This window comes from Bicyclus anynana, chromosome 15, assembly GCF_947172395.1.
Source record: "Bicyclus anynana chromosome 15, ilBicAnyn1.1, whole genome shotgun sequence".
In the NCBI taxonomy this organism is placed as follows: domain Eukaryota; kingdom Metazoa; phylum Arthropoda; class Insecta; order Lepidoptera; family Nymphalidae; genus Bicyclus; species Bicyclus anynana.
In genome coordinates, this window is record NC_069097.1 from 13,826,832 (window position 1) to 13,854,337 (window position 27,506).

General features: G+C 36.9%; 1 protein-coding gene across 2 annotated transcripts; it reads right to left on the reverse strand.

The window, feature by feature from the left end:
• Positions 1-319: 319 nt before the first annotated feature.
• LOC112052126 (DNA topoisomerase 2) lies at positions 320-26,957 on the reverse strand. 2 transcript variants are annotated; one of them, XM_052885725.1, is made up of 19 exons: positions 26,738-26,957; positions 25,380-25,608; positions 23,328-25,227; positions 22,809-22,948; positions 21,905-22,107; positions 21,208-21,356; positions 20,309-20,546; positions 19,532-19,689; positions 18,534-18,742; positions 17,933-18,076; positions 17,550-17,688; positions 13,032-13,155; positions 12,044-12,199; positions 10,735-10,890; positions 9,925-10,038; positions 9,118-9,292; positions 7,677-7,942; positions 5,990-6,144; positions 320-5,005 (listed from the first exon to the last, which is right to left on the reverse strand). In XM_052885725.1, exons 1-18 carry the CDS (start codon positions 26,750-26,752, stop codon positions 5,998-6,000), a joined length of 4,662 nt encoding a protein of 1,553 aa, XP_052741685.1. In that variant the 5' UTR covers positions 26,753-26,957; the 3' UTR covers positions 320-5,005; positions 5,990-5,997. The 2 variants fall into 2 exon arrangements, with proteins under 2 accessions (XP_052741685.1, XP_052741684.1); XM_052885724.1 differs by having other exon boundaries at positions 5,990-6,153.
• Between the last annotated feature and the right edge of the window lie 549 nt (positions 26,958-27,506).

A 27,506-nucleotide genomic window follows, 5' to 3' on the forward strand; every position in this document is an offset into this window, starting at 1 on the left:
TTCTATTTTTATACTTAAACATAGAGTACATGTTGATCCTAAAGGTCAAAAAGTACCCTATGTTTTGCTCCAAGGTCCCATTTATCATTATACAAAAATTCATCTTGATCGGTTCAGCCGTTTAGCCGAGAAAAGGCATACAGACAGACATACTTTCACATTTATAATATAAGTATATATCATAGATGTAGAAAAGGCAACGCATTTAATATAATATCGAGAAAACTACACCTTTTCTTTTTTACAGGCAAATGCTTGCTCACCAGTTATATCGAAAAACACAATTTCGTTTATGAGAGAAATAATAATAAAAACACCATTTTATTTACTTAAAAAGTTTATTTACAATTAGTTAAATTAACAGGTCAGATCTAAAACGATGTACAAAATGATGAAAAAATATGATTTATTTTACACATGTGCGTGTGTGTTGTTTACACAGAAGGTAAGGCAAATTAAATTAAATAAATTAATACTTGAAAAGTACGAAGAAAATAAATTGAAGCAAACTTGCGTAATACAATAAGATTGGAAATAATAAAAATAGTTGATAGCATATTCTGAAACATTTTTTTTTTCAAAACGTGTACCTACACAGTATGGTACTTTTTTTTAGGTAAATAAAAAAAATACGAAATATGTCAAATTATTTATTTAAAGCCCTTTGGAGTAGGCGGGATAGAGGAGATTGACTTATGCAATGATTAACCTGAACCAAAAACATCTCAATTTAAATACTTGTTAGAAAAGTGGACATTCATTTATATATTAAACTTGTTACAGTAAAGTACAATAATTATTTTCAAATTACAGTTTAATTTTTTTTTTTGAGTCCCTCTCTCTCTATCTTGCGAAATTAAAACTTTTTTTATTTATATTTATGTCAGTGTGAATGATAATAATATTCACTTGTGTGTTCTGTAATGTGTAATAATCACTTAAAATTAAAAATAAAAAAAAATTACAAGATCTGATCTTGTAAACTTTCATATCTATTTTAAATTGTTTGCGTAAATAGCAACTTTCAAAATACTTGTGGTATTGTAAAATTACCTTACACTATGTGCAAAATCAATTATTTTATATGTTACACACTTTCGAATCTTTGTAATTTACTGAAGGAACTTATTCTCAGATACATTCCTTTTGTATAAATGTCTATAAAATTCTCTCTCGAAATTGAATTACGTCTTATAAATTCCTGAAAAAATTAAATAAATAATCAATTTAGGAAATAATTTGGTAACACGTTTCGTTATAGTAATTTAGTAAAACTGGTTTATGAAGATTGAATTGAGTTTCGGCCGACGCTAGGGTCCGGCCGCTCAGAAATTGCATTTCTGAGAGGTCGTGATCGAATGGGACATACATATTCATTTACAATTGCCTCGTTATTTATTCACTAAAAAGACAAACAGATACATAGCCTTGAAACAGTGCAGTTCAACAACCTTGTACGCCAGATTGAAGTTATATCGCCCATTCGAAATGAACGAACGAAACGAAACGAATCTCTGAGCGGCTGGAGATTACTTCTTACCAAGGGTGGTAGGGCTTGCAGTACGTATTTAAACTAAACGATTCAGCGTTCCATACGGCGTACGAAGGCAAGTATCATAGACGTATGAGCTTTTAATAACATGGAAAAGTAAATAATACGACAATGATCCATATGACGTCACAGCAAATTGAAAACTCAATTTAGCAATAGTAATAAAAGCAAAAGTGATGATGTTTTAGGATTTTGTTAAAAATAGATAATTGAGTCCTAAATCCAGCTAATGTACATGTCTAAAAGATTTAAATGAAACACTAATGTTTGGGCATTGTGAACATCTCTAGAATAGCAAGGTAATAGAAATATTAGTAAAAAAAAAAAGATAAAGAAAAATTATGAAATTATTATAATTCGGTACTCAGTTTAAATTGAGATTTTATTAGCAAAGAAAGGAATAATAAACTAAAAAATAATAATATAAATAAATACTATAATATTAACACCTAAGGAACGAATACTAGGTCTTTATGGTTAGTAGGTATATCATTAATAGATAGTTAATGAATATAGGCCAATAGTTTCATAGACATTTTCAAAATTCCCAAACATTGTTTAATAAGCAAGTTGTTTGTTTTAGACATTTATGGGTAACCTCTAAAATAAGTACATTTTAACTTATTAGAATGTTTTATGACAGAGCTCTTCTGGGGATTGTACCGGCATACTTATATGCTTACATCTGACTTTAAACAGCATTGCTGAGTGCCGCTCATATCTGACTTTATACAGCATTGCTGAGTGCCGGTGTAAAGGACAATGGTTACAGTTGTAACAGTCACATGAGACTTGATAACTTTTTTTTTTATTCTTTACTAAGTTAGCCCTTGACGACAATCTCACCTGATGGTAAGTGATGATGCAATCTAAGATGGAAGCGGGCTAACTTGTTAAGAGTAGGATGAAAATCCACGCCCCTTTCATTTTCTACACGACATCGTACCGGATAGCTAAATCGCTTCGCGGTACGTCTTTGCCAGTAGGGTGGTAACTAGCCACGGCCGAAGCCTCCCACCAGCCAATACACAGGCACTTTGTAGGATGTATATCTTTAATGCCCTGTATAGTGTTTTTTTTTATTCGCTTCCCACCAGCCAGACCTGGACCAACTAAGAAAACCTCAATCGGCCCAGCCAAATCGAACCCAGGACTTCTGTCCTTTCACAAGCGTTAGTTTTTCCACTTGCCATCAAATGTTAGTGCTTATTCCGTCAATTATTTCTATAAAACAGAAAAAAAACCTCTTTCGGCTGTAATGTCAAATTTTTAACATCTTAAACACACAATATAACATGAAATTCATAAAAAAAAAACATGAAAAATATCATCAAGTTGTTTTAAACATATTCAATTATTCTCTTAGAAGACAAGGCCTTATTAAAAAATGTTCAATGCCTAGCCTAGCACTAAATAAGTAAAAAAAAAAGAATATTAATAATATCTAAACACAACAGTGTAATCAAATCAAAACTGTCAAGTTTTCAAACTACATTAACAATAAATAATAATGAAAATTATTGTATTAGATTATTCAGAGTAAAGGCCAATGAGACGCTAAATCGCTTGGCGTTACGCCTTTGCCGGTAGGGTGCTAACTAGCCACGGCCGAAGCCTCCCACCAGCCAGACTTGGACCAATTAAGAAAACCTCAATCAGCCCAGTCGGGGATCGAACCCAGGTCCTCCGTTTTAAAATCCACCGCGCATACCACTGCGCCACGGAGGCTGTCAGACCAATGTAACTTAGTAGCAGTTTATTTATGTATTTTATCTCGACTCGATGGCTTTACAAATAATACAATAAAAAATACATCAAATATGGAATGGAACAAATATTTCTAGAAAAATAATTTCATGTCACAAATTCAAAATTATGGCAATTTTGAGCTCAACGTACCAGACGCGCATACAGTCCACTTACTATCAAACGAGACAGAAGGTAAATTAAAAAAAAACAATATTTCTAAAAAAAGAATAAGGCAGCAACGATGGCTATATTGCCATCTTTACATTTGAATCTATACTAATATAATAAAGCTGAAGAGTTTGTTTGTTTGATTGAACGCGCTAATCTCAGGAACTACTGGTCCGATTTGAAAAATTCTTTCAGTGTTAGATAGCCCATTTATCGAGGAAGGCTATAGGCTATATATTATCCCCATATTCCTACGGGAACGGGAACCACGCGGGTAAAACCGCGCGGCGTCAGCTAGTGCATAATATTAGTACACTTGCACACTTTTGCTGCAAGTGCACAATAGACAGCAAGCAAAGAATTGTAAGAACCTAGAGCTAAGAGGTTTTAAAAAAAAACTCCCGAGCATCGCGAGGGATTCAACGCAAATAAGTTAAATAAATTAATGCCGTGCGCAATGCAATATTTTTCATCTCATTACAACGAGGAATCTATATTTCTATATTAATATTATAAAGCTGAAGAGTTTGTTTGTTTGTGTGATTGAACGCGCTAATCTCAGGAACTACTGGTCCGATTTGAAAAATTCTTTCAGTGTTAGATAGCCCATTTATCGAGGAAGGCTTTAGACTTTAAATTTTCCCCATATTCCTACAAGAACAGCGTCAGCTAGTTTGCTATAAGCAAGAAATCTCAGTGCGGCATTACATACAATTTGTACTAACTTTGTAGGTGTTAATATCTAATCTAACCAGAAATGTTTTAAATTTTAACTTTATTACAATTAAAATATTATTATTATTATTATTATATTTTATTTAGTTTTTATAAAAGTGAATTAATTTCATTATTAGTTATCTGTTGAATACTTATTTAAGGACCAGCCTCATTTATACAAGAACGTTCAAAAAATAAATCGAGAAAGTTACGTAGACTAAGTTGAGTATAGACTATTTTCGAATTTTCTTTCCCGCCTCGACAGCAAAATAGACTTTTGCTTGTTCATTTCATTAGCAAAGAAAGCTTTATCGAGTAGTGAGATGAAAAACATTAAAATTTTGATTTGCCTGTTTTAACTATTAGAAAATATTAATAATGCCTATTTTTTAATTCAAGTGAAATATAAATGTTAATATATTTATACTAAGTACAACAAGTTTCAACTATAAATAGAACTTTTATTTATATTTCAATAATACACAACAAATATCAGAATTTGTAATTTTTTACCTTCCGTCTCAATTGAAATTGATTAAACTATATAATTAACTAATGCGTATAATTAATTATTATACTAATAATAAACTATACTATCGTTAAATTATTATTATACTAATTATAATTATATTACTTATATTATCGTATAGTAATCATTAAGATAATTATATTACAAAAGTCACCATAACAAAATAATACAAACATCAATGTTTCTTTGTATAAAAACTCTAAATTGTTCAGCATATAATATGTTTTGTATCGCGCACATTCACGCGGTATATCAATTTCAACCAACGTCTCGACTACAACGCCCCGCATCTGTAAACAAAATTCATTATGGCCTAAAATCCGACAAAAGGAATTAACATAAAAAAATATACCCTCATCTGTTATTAATATGACAGAAAATGTTCAGTGACACATAGCAAATAGGTTGCTTATAGCTTGACCAATTCAATGGCATAAAAAAGGGCCAACAAAGCCAGATATTCAAGGGAGCTCTTTACACGACGAAAACGATTACAACAATGAAACGTCGATTCTAAAGCAACAGTTTTTATCAACGCTTTAGACCACAGATATAAGAGGTAACTAGATTTACAAAGTGTCAATTCTTTGTATTGACATCAGCGTACCCAGGGGCGTGGCCTAAATGGCTGTTTATTAATATTTAGTGAAAAATGAAATATGTCACCCTTACTTTAGAGTTGAATATTATTTATTCCTTTTTTTTTTATTCTTTACAAGTTAGCCCTTGACTACAATCTCACCTGATGGTAAGTGATGATGCAGTTTAAGATGGAAGCGGGCTAACTTGTTAGGAGGAGGATGAAAATCCACACCCCTTTCGGTTTCTACACGGCATCGTACCGGAACGCTAAATCGCTTGGCGGTACGTCTCTGCCGGTAGGGTGGTAACTAGCCACGGCCGAAGCCTCCCACCAGCCAGACCTGGACAAATTAAGAAAATCTCAATCTGCCCAGCCGGGGATCGAACCCAGGACCTCCGTCTTGTAAATCCACCGCGCATACCACTGCGCCACGGAGGCCGTGGATTTCTTTTGTCACAGAACGAAACAAGAGTGCTAGTACATGCGCGGACACGCTTGCGTTGTTCCGCACACCCGGGTGTACGCGGGCCACGCCCCCTTGCTAATTTTATTACTAAAAGCGTAAGCTTTTAGCGTTGTCTGTTCTATGCGTTTGACCATTGATTCGTGATCTTTGCCAGAGAGGTAATGTCTAGCGAGCCAGGTCCGTAGTCTAAATGGTCAAAGGGGGTTCATAATGATGAATACTCACAGCCCACTTCAGTCGGAGTCGGAGCCGTCGCTGAAGTGGTACTTCTTCTGCTGGCGCGCGCGCCCGGCGCCGCGCGCCGCCACCGGGCTGCTGGGGATCTCCTCCACCTCGCTGTCGCTGCTCATCTTCTTCGCTTTCTTTTTGGGGTTGGGCTTCTTTTTGTCCTGAAACGTGTAAGGATATTTAGATTTTCTTTTAAGGTACAACTTTATTATAAACTAGCGGACGCCCGCGACTTCGTCCGCGTGAAGGTAGATGTAAACTTTTAACTACCCCTACCCTACCCCTACCCTGCCCTACCCTACTCCTTCCCTACACTACCCTACCCTTCCCATTAAGACTGCACACGCGACGGAAGCTTAAAAAATTAAATAACTTCTCCCGTTTTCCCAACGTTTCTCTTCACTGCTCTGCTCCTATTGATCGTAGCGTGATGAAAAGTATACTATAACCTGCCCAGGAGTATGAAGAATAATTGTACCAAGTTTCGTTAAAATAAGTCGAGTAGTTTTTGTTTCTATAAAGAACATACAGCCAGACAGACAGACAAAAATTTTACTGATTGCATTTTTGGCATCAGTATCGACCACTAATCACCCCCTGATAGTTATTTTGGAAATATGTTTCATGTACAGAATTGACCTCTCTACAGATTTATTATAAGTATAGATAATATAATATTTGTCATATTTTTTTTTTTAATATGACCAATATTCCCGTTCCCCTCCAACTAGTCGGAAAAACTGTGTTAGGAGTGGCTACGATCAACGGGGCGGCGATCGAACCACCACCCCTCCGTGATGAGTTGGACCACTCTAACCGTTGAGCTATTGAGGCTATTTTATGTTTTGAATAGTTCAAGGACATTTTGTTGTGAACATGTTGATACTACTTACAATATCAATTTGAGAAATGAAGATGTTTACAACATGTGCACCAATGCTCCAAGATTAAAAATACCTAAGGATCTCATGGTTGTTTAATGAATCTATAAATTTGCAATTTGAGTCCGGTACTTTGCCCTAACGGTGAAGGAAAAACATCGTGAGGAAACCTGCATATCATAGAATTTTCTTAATTATCTGCGTGTGTGAAATCTGCCAATCCGCATTGGGTCAGCGTGGTGGACTATTATAACTCTGAGATCATTCTGAGAGGAGACTCGAGCTCAGCAGTGAGCCGAATATGGGTTGATAATGATGAAAAGTTCAACGCCATTTTGTTGTGAACATATTGATACTACTTACAATATCAATTTATGAAACCAAGATATTTCTAACCTGTGCAACAAAGCTTAAGATTAAAAAGACTTAAGTATGACGTGACGGGTAGCAGCAACAGTGAATGTACCATCATTTTGTGGTAGAGGAAACACTTCGAGCAGGTCCCAGGACTTGTGACCTTGGGAGTAAGTTTAATGTATCCTTCCAGGATGCAAAAACACTCACCTTCCCTGCCCGACATGATCTCCATGCCAACGCTAACCAATTTATAATAAACAACACAAAACATTATTGCACTGAGTCACTAACTGACTGGCAGCGTGACGGTGTCAACGCTGCCTAACAAACAACTGAGCTGAAGTCATCGAATTCTCTCTTATTTATACCAACACCGATACCACCCCTCCACAATAACATAAAGAATGAGTGTTACTAATACCTGTAATTGAGGAACTTTACTTTACCTTTCTACTATCAAATATGCTGTCGTCATCATCATCACTGTCACGGCTGAGCATGGTCTTGAGGGGCCTCTTCTTGGGCTTCTCCTTTTCTTCTTTCTTCTCTTTCTCGATGTTCATAAGCTTCTTCTTAGGCGCGGGCTTCTTCTTCGGCGTGGATGGCGGTTCTTCGTCGCTGGATAATATCGTCATGGGCGAATCGCGATTGACTTTGGGTTTTTGTGCCTCTTCCTTTTTAGATTCCTCGATCAGCGAGTCGAATAGACAATCTGAAAAGAAAATATATATTAATATATAAATTGTTTATTTGTTTTTAACTTTAAACCAAACAATACAGTATCAGTACATTATGTAAACTATCAATTAAACATACAGTAGAATGACATCTGCATAAAATCTATGCAACATCAACAAAGTGCCAAGCACTGGGAAGGGAAAACAACACTAAGGGGCTCACAAAATTATGGTAATGGACTTTATTATAATAAAATGCTCAAAAGCTTGGCTATAGACATTCATATAATCTAATTATTATTATTATATGTGCCCGCAATTTCTCTCGTGTATAAAAAATATCGCGTAAGGTGCAATCTTATGTTAGATACCGTATGGTAATCCTCATAAGTTTGGCAATCATGCACAAATAGTAGATTGGTATACAAGGGGCTAAAAAGACCCATTATAACGAGGTATATTTAGGGCACGAGCCGTGAGGCGAGGGCCCCTAAATAAAAACCCGAGTTTATAATGGGTTTGGCCCCGCGTGTTACGCTATAGTTTTCACTACGATTGATATTAAAATTCTTTTTGCAACTGAATAAAAATCAAATAAAAAAATACGCATACAAGAACGCTGCATTTTGTTCTAATTTAATTTTTTTATCAAATATTCAGGGCCTTACATATGTCGTACCCACCTATGATGACTCTATTTACGAATAAAACCTCCTTCAACTTATAGAGGTCATTATTTTAGAATGATTAAACTATTTAAGAATAAAACCTTTTTCGTGTTTTATTAGGCTAGTACTCGTAAAAGACAAAAATTAAAAAAAAAAAACAAAATTACTTTATCCCCTAGAGGATGAAATACTTGTTTAGCCTCGCTGTGGAATGGTATTATGACAGTTTTTTGCGCAAGAGTATTGAAAAAGCATTTTAACAATCCCACGTACCTAGTTTTTGAGATTATCGCATTCAACCAAACATGTCCGACACGTCCGACATCTCTCTGCTCGCTAGACAGTAGAGAGAATGACTCACCCGAGTCCATTTCGGCGGGTTTCTTGTTGGCGTTCTTCTTGACGAAGTCGTCGTTGTCGTCGTCGCTGGCGGACATGGCGCGCGGCGCGTCGCCGTCCGACTCCACCTTGTTGTCGTGCAGCTCCACGTCCGACCCGTCCGACATCTCTCTGCTCGCTAGACAGTAGAGAGAATGACTCACCCGAGTCCATTTCGGCGGGTTTCTTGTTGGCGTTCTTCTTGACGAAGTCGTCGTCGTCGTCGTCGCTGGCGGACATGGCGCGCGGCGCGTCGCCGTCCGACTCCACCTTGTTGTCGTGCAACTCCACGTCCGACCCGTCCGAAGACGACTCCTCGCCGTCCTTGTATTTTTGTACCTATACATTTTAATTTGATTAGCCTCTTCATATAACAAAATGTCAATTTACGAATTTAAAATATCTAAACATGCGTATGAAGAAGGCACTGTACAGGGTGTCCCGTAATTAATGTATAAAACGCAAATGGTAGAAACACTACCAAATTATCTAAAACTATCCTGTTTATTTAGGATTTTTTAATTTTTTTCCATCTTGAATCAGTTTTTTCAATGCTGTAGTTGTTGTTATGAAGATTTTAAAGATCTAATTTTTGTTGTACATTACGGAATAAATTACGAACGTACTTTAATACTATTTTTATAAATAATGTTTTATTTGTTTTGTAGCTTTTGTAGCTTTGAGTGCAAAAAAGTACCATCATTTTAAAAACTTGTACACTTATCATTATTGTTTTAATATCTTAATAACATGGCATTGGCATATTATTGTTTTAATATCTTAATAACAGCAACTACAGCATCAAATAAACTTTTTTTCAAGATAGAAAAATTGGAAAAATCCGAAAAAAAAAATACAACTCGGGATTTTTGGAAACTATTCAAATTAAGATTTAAGATAATCAGGTGTATCTACCATTTGCGTTTTATCCATTAATTACGGAACACCCTGTATATGGAGAAGAAGAGTACCTTAGTAGCCGCTCGCCTGGAGGTGGCTCGCTCGCGCGGCGCGGGCGCCTCCACCATCTCCACGTCTGAGCCGGACATCTCGTCCGAGCTGCTGCCGCTCATGGCTGCCTTCTTCTGCAAACAACACCAAATCAGCTCTTCATACTCATTCTACATGTTTGGCTAGCAAAATAAGTTTATTTATTTATTATAAATAGGCAGTATTTTTTTTTCTTTAAAAACTGAACAATGAGGAGAAAGATATTGCTTTCAAAAATAAATTAAGGGACTTTCTGGTCGAAATGTGCTACTACGCGGTAAATGACTGAATGATAAAGAAAACAAAAAATAAATACGGTCTCCCTATCACTCACTCCACAAAAGGCCATGCCCAAACTGGGTATCCATAACTTGCATTATATAATAAAATGTAACTTGTATAATTATTATTATATTCTATAATGTAATATGTGGTATTGTTTGATTACTAAATAAATAAAAGAAAATACTGCATAAAAAAGAAATAGAAGAACAATAAAAACAAAAAAAAACATGTCTTGCCCCTTAGTTTCTCACCACTTGTCCAGTAGTCGATATGACAACGTCGAAATGTGTTAACTCAATGCACATGTTACGTTTATTTTCGTTACGGAATTTCTCGATTCGCTCGCCGCCCTCAAAGCCCGCGATAAAAGCTATAAAATAGCTTAAAAATACTCAAAAGTTAAGGGAAAAAAGTAATAGGTTTACAATTTAAACTGCTTTAGTTTATTTTTCAAGATCCGTTATCATTGAAGATGCTCGAAACACTTGATGTAATGGTTTTCTTACCTTCTTGGGTTCCTTCTTAAACACGAGCTTGGTCTGCTTGAGTCCGTCGGACTTGGCCGCCTTCTCAGCCTTCTCAGGCTTCTCAGGCTTTTCCTTCTTCACTCGACCTTTCGGTTTCTTCTCGCCGCTCGACGGACTTGTGCCGGTTGGATCATCCTATGCAAAATCATCACCATTAACAACCCATATTCAGCTCACTGTTGAGCACGAGTCTCCACTCAGAATGAGAGAAAATTTTCAGGTATGCCGGTTTCCTCCACTGTTACTTTTAAGACACAATATTAAATTATTTTTAATGCACACAACTGAGAAGTTGGAGGTGCATGCCCCGGACCGGATTCGAACCTACGCCCTCCTAATCGAAGGCACAGGTCATATCCACTAGCTATCACGGCTCTACCTAGATTGAATCTATGTCTTCTTATTGCAAGCCTCAATAGCTCAACAGTAAAGAGACCGGACTCATCACTGTGTGGTCGTGGTTCGATCCCCATTTGATGGATTATTGTCTTACCCACTCCCAACACAATCTTTCCCGACGAGTTGGAAAGGTATGGGATTATTTAAAAAAAAAAGTAGCAAATATGCCATTGACCTCTTATAATAAAAGGATGCACAATCCTAAACAAAATTTCACCTAAAAACTGGCCACTGCTTTGACAGTTTTAGAATTATTGGTAAAGAAAATTATACTTAAAGGTCTTTAAATATAGTCCAATATTCAATGAAATCCCTAATTCTGAGCAAATTCAACCTCAAATGCTTGAGTTGAATTTGCGAATGTGACTACTTGAATTGAGTGCCAAGAAGTCGTGCTTGGCACTCATTGAGTGGGGACGTTTTTTGGTGGTTGATTGTGCATCCACTTTTTAATACGAGATTGATGAAATATGCATTAAAAAAATCATTATTGTTACAATAAGCCCGCCATCCCTCATTGACGGCTTCTCCGTGGTGCAGTGGTATGCGCGGTGGATTTACAAGACGGAGGTTCTGGGTTCGATCCCCGGCTGGGCAGATTGAGATTTTCTTAATTTGTCCAGGTCTGGCTGGTGGGAGGCTTCAGCCGTGGCTAGTTACCACCCTACCGGCAAAGACGTACCGCCAAGCGATTTAGCGTTCCGGTACGATGCCGTGTAGAAACCGAAAGGGGTGTGGATTTTCATCCTCCTCCGAACAAGTTAGCCCGCTTCCATCTTAGACTGCATCATCACTTACCATCAGGTGAGATTGTAGTCAAGGGCTAACTTGTAAAGAGTAAAAAAAAAAGGGGTGGGTTGATGATGGATGATGGATGTCATATACTCACCGGATCATACTCCTTCTTGACTTCTTTCTTGATCTTAGCCTTCTCAGCGGCTTGTATCCTCTTGATGAGATCTTCAGAGATCTTCGGCTCAACGCGTCGCCCGTTCTCCGACGGTATTATCTCCATTAGGGATTTGCGATTTTTCTTGTTTGCTGCCTGCAATATAATTATTTCCTTTTGATATGTTTCAAAACAATCATTTCATTATCGTTTCGTAGGGTTTATGCTTTCTTTTTATTATAAACCTCTCTTGTATAAAACATAAATGATAGAGATAGATTATAGTCTTAAATACCATAATTAATACTTAATTTTAATCTCTGATATAGGGACAAAACCATAGGGTTGTTACTAGCTATAGCTAGTATATAATAATAACTTTAAATTGGACAAAGAACTTACCTTTATCCTATCCATCTATGTGGTAGCATGTGAAATGAAAAAAAAATCAGTAAGTATTATATATTTTTTTCTCCTATGTCCTTTAAATTATAAAAATATATAAAATACTATTAAAAGTTTACAAAAAATAAAAATAAAATCAATATTTTTATTGCAAGTACCAATCATTAGACCTAAAATGCGTACCACAACATACATTGAGAAAAATATCGCTTTCTCTTTTGTCCCAATGCAAAGAAAAAGACCTAGATATTTTCAACTATGTCGCTATTGGTCGACCTTAAATAAATTCAAGAATTTGAATAAATGTATGAAACAGGCGCATCAGCGAAAGCAGCTTAGTTTATAAACACGAAGACCGGGAAGTGAGTCAAATTAAGATTCTAAGATTTTCTTACATACGTCACAGGTAAAGGGATTAGGGAGCGAAATTTTAACTCCACCGCTATTGGTCGACAATGTGACGTTTTTTCCTCTTCACAAAATATGTCGTTGAAGCATGCTAGGCCTACTGGCGTGATTGCAGCCATGTGTTAATCTATACTTTTAAAAAATCTAAAAAAACAGTAATAAAATGGTAACTCACCAGTGCCTTAGAGCCCTTTCTGTTGACGCTGGCCTCGTCCTGTCGCTCCTTCTCCTCCACCTCTTCCAGTTTGATCAGCAACGCGTCTAGGTCTTCGCGCCATAACATCGCTGGTGTCTTTGCTCTAAACAAATAGTTTTTTTTTTTTTGTATCTCAAAATTTATACAAAAATAATAAAGCGAAATATCGAAAACCGCTTGGCTTTTGACGGCGAAGTGGTGAGCACGGTGGATTTACAAGACGGAGGTCCTGGGTTCGATCCCCGGCTGGGCGATTGAGGTTATCTTAATTGGTCCACTTCTGGCTGAGAGGCTGGTAGGCTCACGAAATGCAAATTTTGTCCATAAAGAACAATTTAATTTTTTTTAAATGACAAACATAGTGAAATTCATCAATACTGTAACAACTGAGCTGTGTTAGCCCAGTGGATATGACCTATGCCTCAAATTCCGGAGGGCGTGGGTTCGAATCCGGTCCGGGGTTTGCTCCTCCAACTTTTCAGTCATATTTTTTTTTTTTTTTTTTTTTTTTTTTTTCTCTTATTTGTTGGTCTATCGGAGATCAGTCTCTAGACCATAATCCGATCAAATGACTTTTTAGTATGTCGTTTCGGGCTCTGCACATCCACTGATGTAGCGTCCCTCCAGGAATGAGTATATACTACTATACTATGTTGGCCAGTCGTGTTCGTTTCAGGCGGAATTTGCAGTCCCTGACGTCTAACAATTTGACAGCCAGGTTGTTTTTATGGCGCTCAAGCCTCTGTTTGTAGGCCTCTAGTGACCTGTCTATTTCCTCCTTAACAGGTGAAATGTTAAGATGGCTGTGTGTTTCTGCAGTCTTGACGAACCATGGTGCATTGCATATTACATTCAATACATTGTTTTGGAAGCGCTGAAGTATTTCAATGTTTGAGTGGCTAGCAGAGCCCCAGAGTTGAATACCGTAAGTCCATACTGGTTTTATAACACATTTATATATCAGCAGCTTGTTTTCCAGGCTTAATGTGGATTTTCTCCCAATCAACCAATACAGTTCTCGAAATTTCATATTGGCCTGATCTCGTTTCGCCTTAATGTGATCTCTCCAAGTCAATCTTCTATCTAGATGTACACCTAAATATTTTACGGTTGTTTGGTGGGGTAAGGTAATCTCGTCTAGTTTCACAGCAGGACAATCTCCCCTTCTTAACGTAAATGTTATGTGGCTTGATTTAGTTGCACTAGCTTTGATTCTCCATTTTTTGAGCCAGGAACAAGTTTTATTTAGGTGTTCTTGTAGATTTAGAGAAGCTATGTTGGGATCTACATTGCGTGAGAGCAGAGCAGTATCATCTGCATAAGTCGCTGTTATCACATTTTGGGACAAAGGCATGTCAGCTGTATAGATAGTATATAGGACGGGGCCCAGCACCGACCCCTGTGGTACTCCAGCTTCGATTTTGTAGAAATTAGACAATTGGTCATTACATTTGACTTGGAATATGCGTTCGGAGAGATATGATTTTATGAGCATATATGCTGTGTTTGGCATGCACTGTTTTACTTTATATATAAGGCCTTTATGCCAAACACGATCAAAAGCCTGTTGGATGTCTAGAAAAGCAGCTGAACAGTATTCTTTTCGTTCTAGTGTCTGACGAATAGTGTGTGCCACTCTGTGAATCTGCTCTGTTGTTCCATGATGGGCCCGGAAGCCAAACTGGTGATCTGGTAATATTTTTTGGTCTTCTAAGACAGGTTCTAGTCGTTTAAGGAATAGTTTCTCAAACAGTTTTGATAGTACTGGGAGAAGACTTATTGGTCTGTATGAAGACACATTTGTAGGAGGCTTTCCTGGCTTGGCTATCATATTTATTATGGAGACTTTCCAGAGTGACGGGAAATGTTGTGTTCTCAATATTGCATTGAACAATACTGTTAGTAGTATGACTCCTTTTTTTGGCAACTGTTTTAAGACTTCAGCTGTGATGAGGTCATAGCCAGGTGCTTTCTTTAGTTTTAGCTGGTTTATTTCTTTAAGAATTTCTTTTGGGTTAACTGGTCTCATTGGAATCGATAATTGCTGGTCACTCTCAGTAACTTTGTTGATTTCATCTTCTGTTTCTGAAGGATCGGGATCATTTGGTTTAAATACCTCCTGCAGGAATTGAGCAAATAGCTCGGCTTTTTCTGTAGGGGTTCTAGCCCAGTTACCATCAGATTTTTTAAGGGGTGGCACATAATCTGTTGACTTTTTGAGAGGTTTGGTCATTTTATAAAGAGAGTAGTCTTCTGATTTATAAGGAGAAAGTGTCTGTAGTTGATCTTGTAGGGTCATATTTTCATTTTCATCCATCATTACTTTAATTTCTTTTTTCGCTTTGTTGAGTAACCGCTTATCATGACTGCTCCTGCTTGCGTGCCATCGTCTCCTAAGGCTCCTCTTATCAGCTATTTTTTGCCGAATTTCTGCAGGGTAATACAGGCTCTGAGGTGTAGATTCTAGGTATGGAGTAGACAACCACGCCGCCTCTTGTATTAGGTTAGTAGCGTATAAAACTGCGTCATCGATCTCTTTTGCTGTTTTTAATGAAATTCGTAAGTTAACCTTGTCGTCTATGTAGTCTCGGAAGGCTTCCCAGTCTGTTTTCTTATTATAAAGGGTCTCGCGTGCTTCCTTTAGGATAACTGTAGTGCTCAAGGTACATATGACTGGAGTGTGATCAGAAGATCCATCTAGACAAGTTTTGATTTTTGTGTATAAACCAGACATTCCCTTAGTGATAAAGAAGTCAATAAGATCTGGATTTTTAGTACGATCACTTGGCCAGTGAGTTGGTTCGCCACCTGACAGTACATTGAGGTGGTTTCTTTCAACTGCCTTTCTTAGTTCTCGTCCTCTAGTAGTGACCAGTCTTGAGCCCCATAAGGTATTCTTGGCGTTCCAGTCACCACCTGCAATATATTTACTACCAAGTGTTTGAAAGAACTCAACATACATTTCTTCAGAAATCTTATGTTTGGGAGGACAATACACGGCTGCAACGTTTAGGGTTCCTTGCCAGTCGTCTATAGATACTATGGAGGCCTGTAGGAATTCATGTTTAAAGTTACGAAGAACATGTTGTTTTATATTTTCTCTAATTACTACTGCAGCTCCAGCATGTGATGTTCCATCTGGATGGTTAGTGAAATATATATTGTATCCCTTTAATTTAACTGTTCTTTCATCAGTCATATGTGTTTCAGTCAGTAAGAGAATGTCTATTTTATTTAGGTTGATAAAGATTTCTACTTCATGTTTGTTTGGTGATAGACCATTTATATTCCATGTAGCAATCTTTAAGGATTTCTCTGGTTACATTGGGCTATTAATGTCGTTAGGAGTCCCATTAAGGTACCTAGTTGTTGGATGAGGATATCAATCTTCTCTGATTGTTTTAAGATTACTTGTTCTAACAAGTTAGTTGGCTGAGCTTGGGTGCTCTGTTTCGATTTATCCCAATAACCAATTTTTTCAGGATCTGGTATGTGGGATTGTTGTTGTTGTGTGTTTTCTTTCTTACTAGATGGACCTTGTTTAGAAAGTGAACTTCTGGTGTTCAGTGGAGGAAAGTCATCAAGGTTAAAAGGCATTTGAGGCTTTTGAGTGTGTGTACTTGTTTTCTTATTTTGATTTTGGTTCGAGTCTACTTTTTTGGCTCCCATAATTTTTCTTGCTCGTATTTCTTTGTATACCTGACAACCTTTATAATTTGCAGGGTGATTTCCGAGACATAGGGTGCAAGTAGCTGGAGAGTTTCTGTCTTTTTTAGGACAGTCTGTGGTTCGATGCCCTTGTGCACATTTAACACATCGAAACGGACGCATACAATTATTTTTTGTGTGCCCATATTGTTGACATCTAGTACATTGTGGGATGTCATATGTTTTCTTTGGATCCTCAATCTTGACTCTTGTGTTGTATATGAATTCGATGTCTTTTACCTTGATGTTGTTAGGAGCAGGTTCTAGGTTCACGAAAAACATGTTCAATGGCATCTTATTTTTTCTAGATCTCGCACATATTACTTCACCTCTGACTGTGTTACCAGACTTCTCCATTGCTTCTTTAATTGCTTCCACTGGTGTTGTGTGGTGTAGATTTTTAACCACTATTCTATAGCATTTATTCTGCTTTTGAGTGAATGTATGGCCTATGAGTCCATTTTTACGCATCAGTTCAATAATGTTTTTGTACACCTCAGTACTTTCATATTTCAGTCATATTTTAGGAAATTAAATATCACGTGTCTCAAACAGTGAAAAAATAACATTGTGAGGAAACCTGCATACCAAAGAATTTTCTTAATTCTCTGCGTGTGTGAAGTCTGCCAATCCGCATTGGGCCAGCGTGGTGGACTATTGGCCTAACCCCTCTCATTCTGAGAGGAGACTCGAGCTCGACAGTAAGCCAAACATGGGTCGATAGCGAACTGTAACAACCTTCAAATACGACATACCATGAGCAGAGCTGGTGTGGAAATATAAACTTACTTGAGTGCTGTGAGCTCGGACAGCTTCTGATCCCTCTGCTTGAGCAGCTCGTCCTTCTTCTCCTTGGTCAGCATCCACATGGACATGCCCAGCAAATAGTTGAACTTCTTCACTTCCTTCAACTGCTGGAACGCCTTCTCTGTGGAACCCCACAATATTACGTTAATGTAATAAAAAAAGTGTGTGTCAGCTCCGAAGCACAAATGGAGTTTACTCTTTCAGATCTACTGTCTAAATAGCTCAGCAGTGATCCGAATATGGCTTGATAATGATGATGATGATGATGATGATGATGATGATGATGATGATGATAATGATGATTTAATTTATGATATGTATCTTTATAATATTGGAAATGTAACTTAGACTTAAATGTAACATACCTGGGTCAACGGGCTTGCCTTTGCTGTCTTGCTCAGGCTCCGGTTCCTCCTCCGACTCTACGGGCTCGTCCTCCTCCAGTGCGGTGAGTCCTTGCAACTTGCTCGCGCGCTTCTTCCAGTCAGAGATGGGATCCGGTGCGTAACCTGCACAAGAGTTTTAATGTTAACAAAAAACAATAAATAAATAAAAATTTTATTATGAATTAAAAAATAATTTAAATGTGGACAATTTTGGTCGACTACAAAGTGGAACAAGTGTTTTTTCTTTAGGAATATAAAGATATGGCAAAAATGTATTAAGCGTCACAACATCACAGCGTCACAACAAAACGAATTTTTTTACGCCTAAAAATAGCCATTATTTGTTATGATTCATGGGTTTCAAAATTATTCTCAATTGCCATGTATTCATTTCATAGGAAGCAAAGGATTTTAAGATTCAAAGGAAGCAAAGGATTCTATTCTAAGATTCAAATGTATTTGTGTGTGTGTTCTCTCCTGAAAATAGTCATGTTTTTTCATTTGAGTTAGGCTAAAACACTGTTCTTGAAAACTGATGGTGGGGTTCGACCCACCAAATATGTATTGAAAAAAATCCTACCTCTCTTAATAAGTTCCTCAACCATCACTTTCCTCTTCTTGTTTTCCACCACCAGCCCCTTGTCACACTTCTCCACAATGAACCGAGCCTGGTTGGTCAACTTGTCCGCCTCGGCCTGCAGCTGTCCCTCCAAGTAGTCCTTCCGTCTGGAGTAGTACTTCAGCCGGACGTCGTAGAACGTTCGGAGCATTTCCTCCACTTTGTCGTATCTAGAAGGAATAAGGCAAATAAAAAGTTATTCATCTTTCATATCTTATTTAAACTATGGTAAGGAAAGGAATGGTAGGTATAAATATATGAAAGTTTTTAATCTGTGGTTAACGGTGTAGGTTGACGATTCAGTTTTTAACCGACTTCCAAAAAGGAGGAGGTTCTACGTTCAGCTGTATGTATGTTTTTATGTAAGTAATTGCTTTTTTTCTAAATGTTATGTTATCGTTTATTGTTTGTTGACCCAAATAAAAGAAAAAAAAAGTTTCACCAGTTCATCATATATTCACATCCTTGTGGGGCCCAAACACTACGACATCACTGTCAATAAATAAATGATTGATTGATTGATGGATAAGATAAGTTTGTCAAATCAATCAATCATTTGTTTATTTATTTGCATGCAAAATGTGTACAAAATGACAACAATTTAAATTTTATATGATGACAAAATGTTTTGCCTTGAACCAGCATCTCAAAAAATTATTTTCGCAACTTTCTGCATACAAAAAAAAATAGTAAATTACGAATAACACTAAAAACAAAAACTAGACATCAAGATAAATATTAGCAAACCCCACCCGACAAAGACGTACCGCCAAGCGATTTAGCGTTCCGGTACGATGTCGTATAGAAACCGAAAAGGGGTGTGGATTTTCATCCTTCTCCTAACAAGTTAGCCCGCTTCTATCTTAGACTGCATCGTCACTTACCATCAGGTGAGATTGTAGTAAACAATATAAAAAAAAAACCCAACCATAAGACAGCAAAACAGAAACCAAACTCACTTCTTAAGACAGTTGTTGTGGTCGAAAGCATTCATGCAAGTCATGGATATTGTTGTCTGCAGTTTAAAAACTTTGTGGATCCCTTCCGCCTCAACCTCGGCCAGCTTCCCCGGCAACAGCGTCACAACAAAACGCACTGTTGTGTCTGTGTTGTACTCCTGAAAATAGCCATTATTCATTATGATTCGTGGGTATTCAAAATTATTCTTAGTCGCGATGCATTCATTTCATAGGAAGCAAAGGATTCTAAGACTCAAAAAGCACTTGCAAGGATTTTGAGGGATTCAACACCACAAAATGCAATGTGTCTGTGTGTGTGTTTCTCCTGAAAATAGTGATTTTTTCGTTTGTGTTAGGCTAAAAAACTGAAGCAAAGGATTCTAAGATTAAAAAATATAATGTAAATGATTCAACAGCACGATATGCAATGTGTATGTGTTGTATTCCTGAAAATAGCTATTGTTTGTTACCATTTGTATAGGCTACTAAATTATTTTTAGTCACTGAGATATTTTAATTCCAAGGAAACAGGATTCTAAGATTTAACTTAAACTTAAGCATACAGAGGGATTCAACTACATTATATGCATCTAATTATGCTACAATGAACTAAAAAAACATCACTTCCTTACTAAATCAAAGATGGTGTTATAATATGTAAGACAAGTCGAAATCTTTTAATCTTTAATAAGAACAAATTCCTACAAAGAAAATTTTCGAAAATTTTCAAATGAAATGTGATGAAAATGAACAAAAGATAAAAATAAATATACTGACCCTATATTCAGATATCAACGGCTTCACTTTTTCCGTGCCGAGCATAGGTTCTAGAACATTCTCCTTGTAGTTCTGTGTCCAAGTGCCGACAGGCAGCTCTGTGATCTCAATCTTTTCGTTGGGCAAGATGGCCGCCTCGCCGGAAATGACGTACTTGTCGCTGAAACCCTCGATGGTGCCGCGGAAGTTCTTGTACCATGGATGCATTGGAACAGGATCATCACCGTCAAGCATGCGTCTAAAATCAATACATTTATTAGGTTGACATTTTTTCTGTAATCACTCAAAAAACAGATTTCATGATTGTCAAGAATGTATTTTAGTTTTTTTCTTCCAATTTCTTCAGAATAGATAAGTTAAGATAATTAAAATCTAGTGGTTTTAAATATCTTTAGTTATGGAGCTACATAGGTGCAATAATAGTCCAGTCTGAACAAAATATTAATGTGTCCAAGGGGGATACTCACTGTTTACATGATATAACATAGACAAAATAACAAAATTTAAAAAAAATTATGAAAAAAATTCAACCGACTTCAAAATCACAAAAATGTTTCACAAAAAACTGAAAAATAATATCTTCTGATGAATATGAATCCTAAATCTTTATGATTTGAATTTATAATTATTAACTTAAAATTAAAATTAAAAGAAATTGGTTAAAAAATATATCAAGTGGTAACCTTGGTCAATTTTCAGGGAGCATATTTGTTATCAGACCAAAGTCTGGAAATGTCTAGGAAGGATAACGCTTACCACCATGGTTCAGCAAGTTCATAATATTGTCCGAATTGCGATGAGTAAACGAAGTTTTGAGCAGTATGGCTATGAATAAATGTTTTGTTTTTGGACCTCTTGGGTCCATGCTACAGATATGTTTCAAATTATGATTAGCTTACCGAATGTTGGCCACAATGTCTCTTGGGTTGTAGTTGGGTATTTTCGTGGACCAGCCAGTGCCAATGCCTTCCGCTCCATTGACCAAGCCCATGGGTATGATCGGGATGTAGTGGACTGGTTCAATCTTCTGGTTGTCTTCAAACTCGTGCTGTAGAACAATATAAATTCATCTGTATTACAACTGAAAGTACTGGAAATAGCAGGTGAGGTTTCTATTTATATACTCCTGTCAACAGTAATAGACTATTTAAATCTAGTGATCATAGTCACCACATATCTTGTGGAGAGAATAAGACGAGTTGTTGAGATGGGTCAAAAAGGTGAGAGCAAAATCTTAGATGGCAATATGCCATTTTGTCGCTATTGGTCGACAATATGCGTTTTTGTGCATCCTAGGCCTTCTGAACTCCTGTTTGTCAACAGTACAGATTTGCAGTCTATGCTGTTGACAAACAGGAATCCAGATTAATATGGGTGTAAGCATTGCGATTGCATGGTGAACTGTGCGATTGCTATGCTTACACCCATAACAATAACCATGTATTAAAATTCAAGCAAATTTAAGTCAAAGTAAAGTGAACCTAATACTTACTAGGTACTTAAAGTTCACTTTACTTTGAAGAAAATTGAAGTTTAATCTTAATCTTAGTCCGAGTTTATAAATATGGTCGTAAAAGACTAGACTACACTACTCACCACAAGCAGCGGGTCGTCGTGCGGATGGAAGATGAGCCTGGTGAGCGGCGACATGAGCGTGAAGATGTAACGCGGGCTGGCCGAGTCCTTGCCGCCGCAGAGCCGCGTGCCGAACTGACCGCGCGGCTCCAGCAGGTTGATGTTGTTGGAGCCCACGTAGTTCTGCGCCAGGTTCACTATCGTCATCATCAGGGACTGTTCACCTGTTCACAGTAGTAAGCATTTCATATTATAAATGATACGAGTATAATTACAACGTTTATGAATACGAAAGTCAATCAATCAATCAATCAATCAATTTTTATTTCGCCAGAATATGGTACATTTACAAAGATCTTATATTATATTTAAACACATATCCTGCCATAGTCTTCAAAGCAGTGCTGCCGGTGTTGCCAGTGATGATCTATGGATCCAAAACTTGGTCACTATGGACCTTATTAGAAGACTCGAAGTCAATATGGAGCAAGTTATGCTCAGAGTTTCTCTGTGTGAATTTTTTTTTTTAATTCATTACTATTGTGCAATCAGCTGCAACAGCTTTAAGCAAATTGCTTGTGGGTACTACATGGCATGTGTAGCTGACCTTCCATTGAAGGCCATGCTAATTTAATTTATTTGTTAATTTTTGTATTTCATTTGTACATTCTTATTATTTTATTCTTTTTTTTTTATTATTATTTTTACAGGAGATCCCATATGTAGGCGCGCTTTAGCCTTCTAACATCTATTGGATGACCGAGTCCACCAAAGTCACTGACATAGCTCAGTGAGTCGCAAAGCTGAAGTGGCAATAGGCAGACTACTGAGGACATCAAGGGTTGTAGGGAGACGCTGGATGCTGGCAGCTCTAGAAGTTACTTATGTGTTAGTACTGTAACAGATATGTTTAAAAACAACTTGCCATGATGGTATGCGGAATGCTCAGCAACTGAACCAGCCAATTGAGCAACTTTGACCTCACGTTTGTCGTTACGTTTTATGCAAGTGAAGATCACTTTACGCTGGCCAGGTTTCAGTCCGTCAATCATAGATGGTATAGACCTGTAAAAAAAATATATAAAAAATGCAGAATTGAAAAGCAATTATACATGATATATTTATAAAACTTATTGGACGCTCGCAAATTCATTCGCATAAAATCAGTTTTTTAGTCCAAATTTCTGCTCCACGCTTTATCTCTATACCAAGTTTCATTCAAATTGGTTCAGTGGTTTAGTTGTGAAAAGGTAACAGACAGACAGATTTACTTTCGCATTTATAATATTAGTATAGATTTTAAAATCTGACCAGAAAAATAAAAATCTGGTTTAAAGGCACTGCAAATACTTTTAGCTGTCTCATAAATTAGTATAATTATTTAAATAGTAAAAAAAAATGTTTTATAAAACCTCTAATACTAAATGTGTATTCTAATTCTAACCTGATATTGTCTCCATTGGAGAAGAGAACAAGTTCAAGATTTACAAAATCAGAGTATGTGACAGCTTTTGTGTCCTTGGTATACAAATATCTCTCCGATAAGCCAATCTCCTTTCTCCTTTTTACTTCATCCATGTGATTCGTCAACCATTCCTTGCGTTGATCTGCACCTTTCTTAGAAAAGGCCAATTCAATGTGATGGTCGTCAGTTGCACCACTGTACTTGAACCGAATTCTATGGCGGTCCATATTTTGGAAATATTCCTTAGCCTCCTTGGATGTGGAGGTACCCAAACCTTTGTAGTATTTGATGTTATACGTATGATGGTTCTCTGTATCCCTCTTCCACTCTTCAAACTCAGGTAGCGAAAAGAATGATAACTCTTTATCTTTCTTTGTCGCCTTTACAATTGGTGTGATAAACTCTTCTAAAAACGGCAATTTTAAAAGTTCTGGCCAGTTGTGATGTATGAAGTTTATGATCAGTCCCTTGATATGTGATCCATCTTGATCCTGATCAGCCATGATCATAACTTTGCCATATCTCAAAGATTTTAAATCATCTACAGAATTGTATTTCTTTTTGTACTGAAGACCAATGATTTTTATCAAATTATTTATTTCAACATTCTCTAATACCTGTTTGTGTGACGCATCCCTTACGTTCAGCGGCTTACCTTTTAATGGGAAGACACCATAATGGTCTCTTCCTACTACGCTCATTCCAGATACGACTAAAGTCTTAGCCGAGTCTCCCTCAGTGAGAATTAATGTGCAAAGATGGGCATTCTTCGTCCCAGCGTCATTTGCATCTTCCAACTTCGGTATACCTTTAAGCTTGCTCTGTTTCTTGCCTGAAGCTTTTACAAGCTCTGTCTGTGCTTTAAACTTCGCCCACGTAAGTACACATTCAACTAAACCAGACTTTGATACTGCTGTAACAAACTTTTCACTCAAAGTACATTTCGATCCAAAGCTTTTAGCTTGGAGTGTCATATTCTCCTTTGTCTGTGAGTCAAAGGTTGGGTTAACAATGAGACAGTTGACAAACAACCACATATGGTTTTTGACTTGAAAGGGTCTGATGTTTACACCACCCTTGTTCTTCTTTTTTAATACCTCTAGAACATTCTTTACTATATTGTCTGTAACCGAGTCAACATGTTTACCACCTTTCATAGTGGCAATTGAGTTTACAAATGAAACTTGTTGGAATCCTTTGTCAGATATTGTCAAAGCGACTTCCCATCTGTCGTTTACTTTTTCGTAAACAACCTTCAATGGTTGTCCATTTTCATCTTCTTTACCTTTAATATATAAATCCACATAATCTTTAAACTTATTTATTTTCAGTCGTTCTCCATTGAGATAGACTTTAACACCTTGTGTAGATGCAGCTACGTCATACGCTCGGCGCGACATCAACGCGACTATGTCATCTTCTAGTTTATCCATTTTAAACTTAGCCAAGTCTGGACTAAAGGTCACTTTAGTAAAATCATCATCTTTGCCAGCTTCTTTGATCTTAGGTTCTGAAGCTTTTGTCATGTTCGTACCCCAAGTTTGTTTAAAATGTTTCTTATACTGTCTCGATGCAGTTTCAACTGTGAACTTTGTTGAGAAAATGTTACATAGCTTTGCACCATATCCATTTCTCCCGCCTGTCACTTTCTCCTCTTCGTCATTATAGTTGGATGAAGTCAAGAGATGTCCAAATATCATTGTGGGTACATACATTTTCTCTTCCTTGTGCATAACCACAGGAATACCACATCCATTGTTGTATACTGATATGGTATTTTGTTCTTGGTTTATGTCAATTCTTATGACATCCATTTTAGGATCTCTCTGTTTGTTGTCAGCTGCATTAACTAATATTTCGTCATACAATTTGTATAGACCTGCAAAATTTCATAACAATAATTACAAATGCATTCTAGTCTTTAAAAAAATTATTTAGGATAAAGCTAATTTCGGAAACATGTTTACATTTTATATACAGTCTCTCAGCTTTTACATTTAAATCAATCATATATTCAGAAAAAAAAATTACCAGGCACATATGTAAGTTCCCTCTGCACCATCAATTCCTTTGACTTGTCAAATACCCACATCAACTCAGTTGTCCGCTCCACCGACCCAATATAGGTGTCAGGGCGAAGCAGGATATGTTCAAGCTGAGACTTCTTCTGGTAGATCTTCTCAATGGAACCCTTTTGGCCCTTTGGTGCAGCTTCTGCTGTACCATTCTGGGTGCCATTGCTCATTTTGGCGAGCATTGACTGTAAATACAAACTCTTTTAAGGCACATGTTGCTGCTCAAAATATGTTATGGGATATATAATGGGGAACACAAGGTTTTTAAATAAGGTATGAACTATACATACCAACTCTGTGATATGGAAAATTCCTCTCTTATGTAAAGGACTCGAGACACACTAAACCTCAATTTCGAGGTTTCTCAGGCAAAGTTGGTAGTGCTGTGCTCAACAGAAGAGCTGAGATCCAGAGAAGAGGATTTTGTAATTTTTAAATTGGCTCATTGGCAAATTATGGCTAGTTACTACCGGCAATGACATACCGCCAAATGATTTAACTTTCCAGTATGCCACATAGAAATTAGATTAGATAGGTGGAAAGAACTTTTACCTCTTCCAACTATGGCTGCTTACATCATATACTGCATCATCACTTATGCCTAGTTCGGACTACTTTAGTATTTTAATCGAGTATGAATTTGGATTTACCGCCCGAAAATTGTTTGTACCTGACTAAAATACTTAAGTAGTCTGAACTAGGCCTTAACAGCAGATGAGATTACTGTCAGGGGCTAACTTGTCATTGAGTAAAAAAGAACAAAAAGGAATGTATCAGCAAAGTAGCAACATCTATAAAGAGAGATGGAGATTACTCAAGATTGCTACAAAGAATTTCTGGGGGAAAAAATCTCGATCACAAACCCTAATCTGACCAATGAAACATTTATGTGCCTATTACCCATCTAGATGATGGGTAATAGGCACATAAATGTCCCGAGATATAAGAGAGCTGTGACATAAAAATAATAATTGGCGTCAATTTTGAACCATTTTGTATAGAATAATGTCATATGGATATCTATAATACGTATGTTTAGATTGAGTGATTTCTTTGATGCATAATAATTTTTTGAATAGATTTTTAACCGAAGGTAAATTTATGGACATTTTCGCGGCATTTTTTTTATTGACGCCTAATTAATTAATCATTCACTGAAGTAGAAATTATACTGCCATTTTAGTTTTGTTTGGGAAAACCATTATTATTACATTTTAAATAGTTAATTCTTTAAAACATTAACATATGGCCAAAATAAACAAAAATATAAATTTTGACCGTTAACAATCAAAATGCCGCCAAGATGAGTCTTACCTTTATATCAGCCATCTTGAGGGTCGTGCTTATTAGACGTGAGCGATCAACGCTTTTCACTATTTGTCTTGAAAACAAGACTACTAATTTAAGTTTATAAGTGTTAGCTTTTGCAAAACAACATTTTCGATGGTGTAATTTACAATAATTACGTTTTGCAAAGAAATAACGAACTTGACAAATGAGAACGACGCCGTGAACGGCTATAGACAATGAATTTATGACACTTTCTAGAGGTGAGGCGTATATACTGGAGCAGGTCTTAACACTAGGTTTGTTGGAAGACGTATGGCGTACGAGTACGGAGCAGGGACATAAACACGTATTAAGCGTATTTAGAAGTACCGAGTACCGAGGAGCGCAAGACGTCAACAGAGTGCGAGTCCAATACTCGCAAATACTCTAACGGTCCAACCAATGCGGGACGTGTTCAGAGACGCGTTCGATTAGTAATGTGTGAGTGAGAGACTTCTATCAATGCCGAAAGAAAATAGACTTTGTTGTCTAGACATAAGACCGGTTTTTCAACGCAATAAACACTTCATACTCCAACAGTCAAAACCTCGCGAGACGCGTTCCCGGACGCGTTCGTTTAAGAATGTGTGAGTGACGTCCCATTGCCGAAGAAAAATTGTCTTTACCTTATCAAACATAAGACCGATTTTTTAACGCAGTATACACTTAATACTCCAATATTTGGAGTCCCTGATTTTAATCCTTATTTTAAAAACATAATGTTTATTTGTTTTAGTATGATTATTTATCCGCT

What these genes read in the sequence shown, in the direction of transcription:
- LOC112052126 (XM_052885724.1), bottom strand. An exon ending in GCATTCCGCATACCATCATG is followed by an intron (nt 22,108 to 22,808) that starts GCAAGTTGTTTT and finishes TACTGTGAACAG; the next exon opens with GTGAACAGTCCCTGATGATG. An exon ending in CGTTGATATCTGAATATAGG is followed by an intron (nt 19,690 to 20,308) that starts GTCAGTATATTT and finishes GGCTATTTTCAG; the next exon opens with GAGTACAACACAGACACAAC.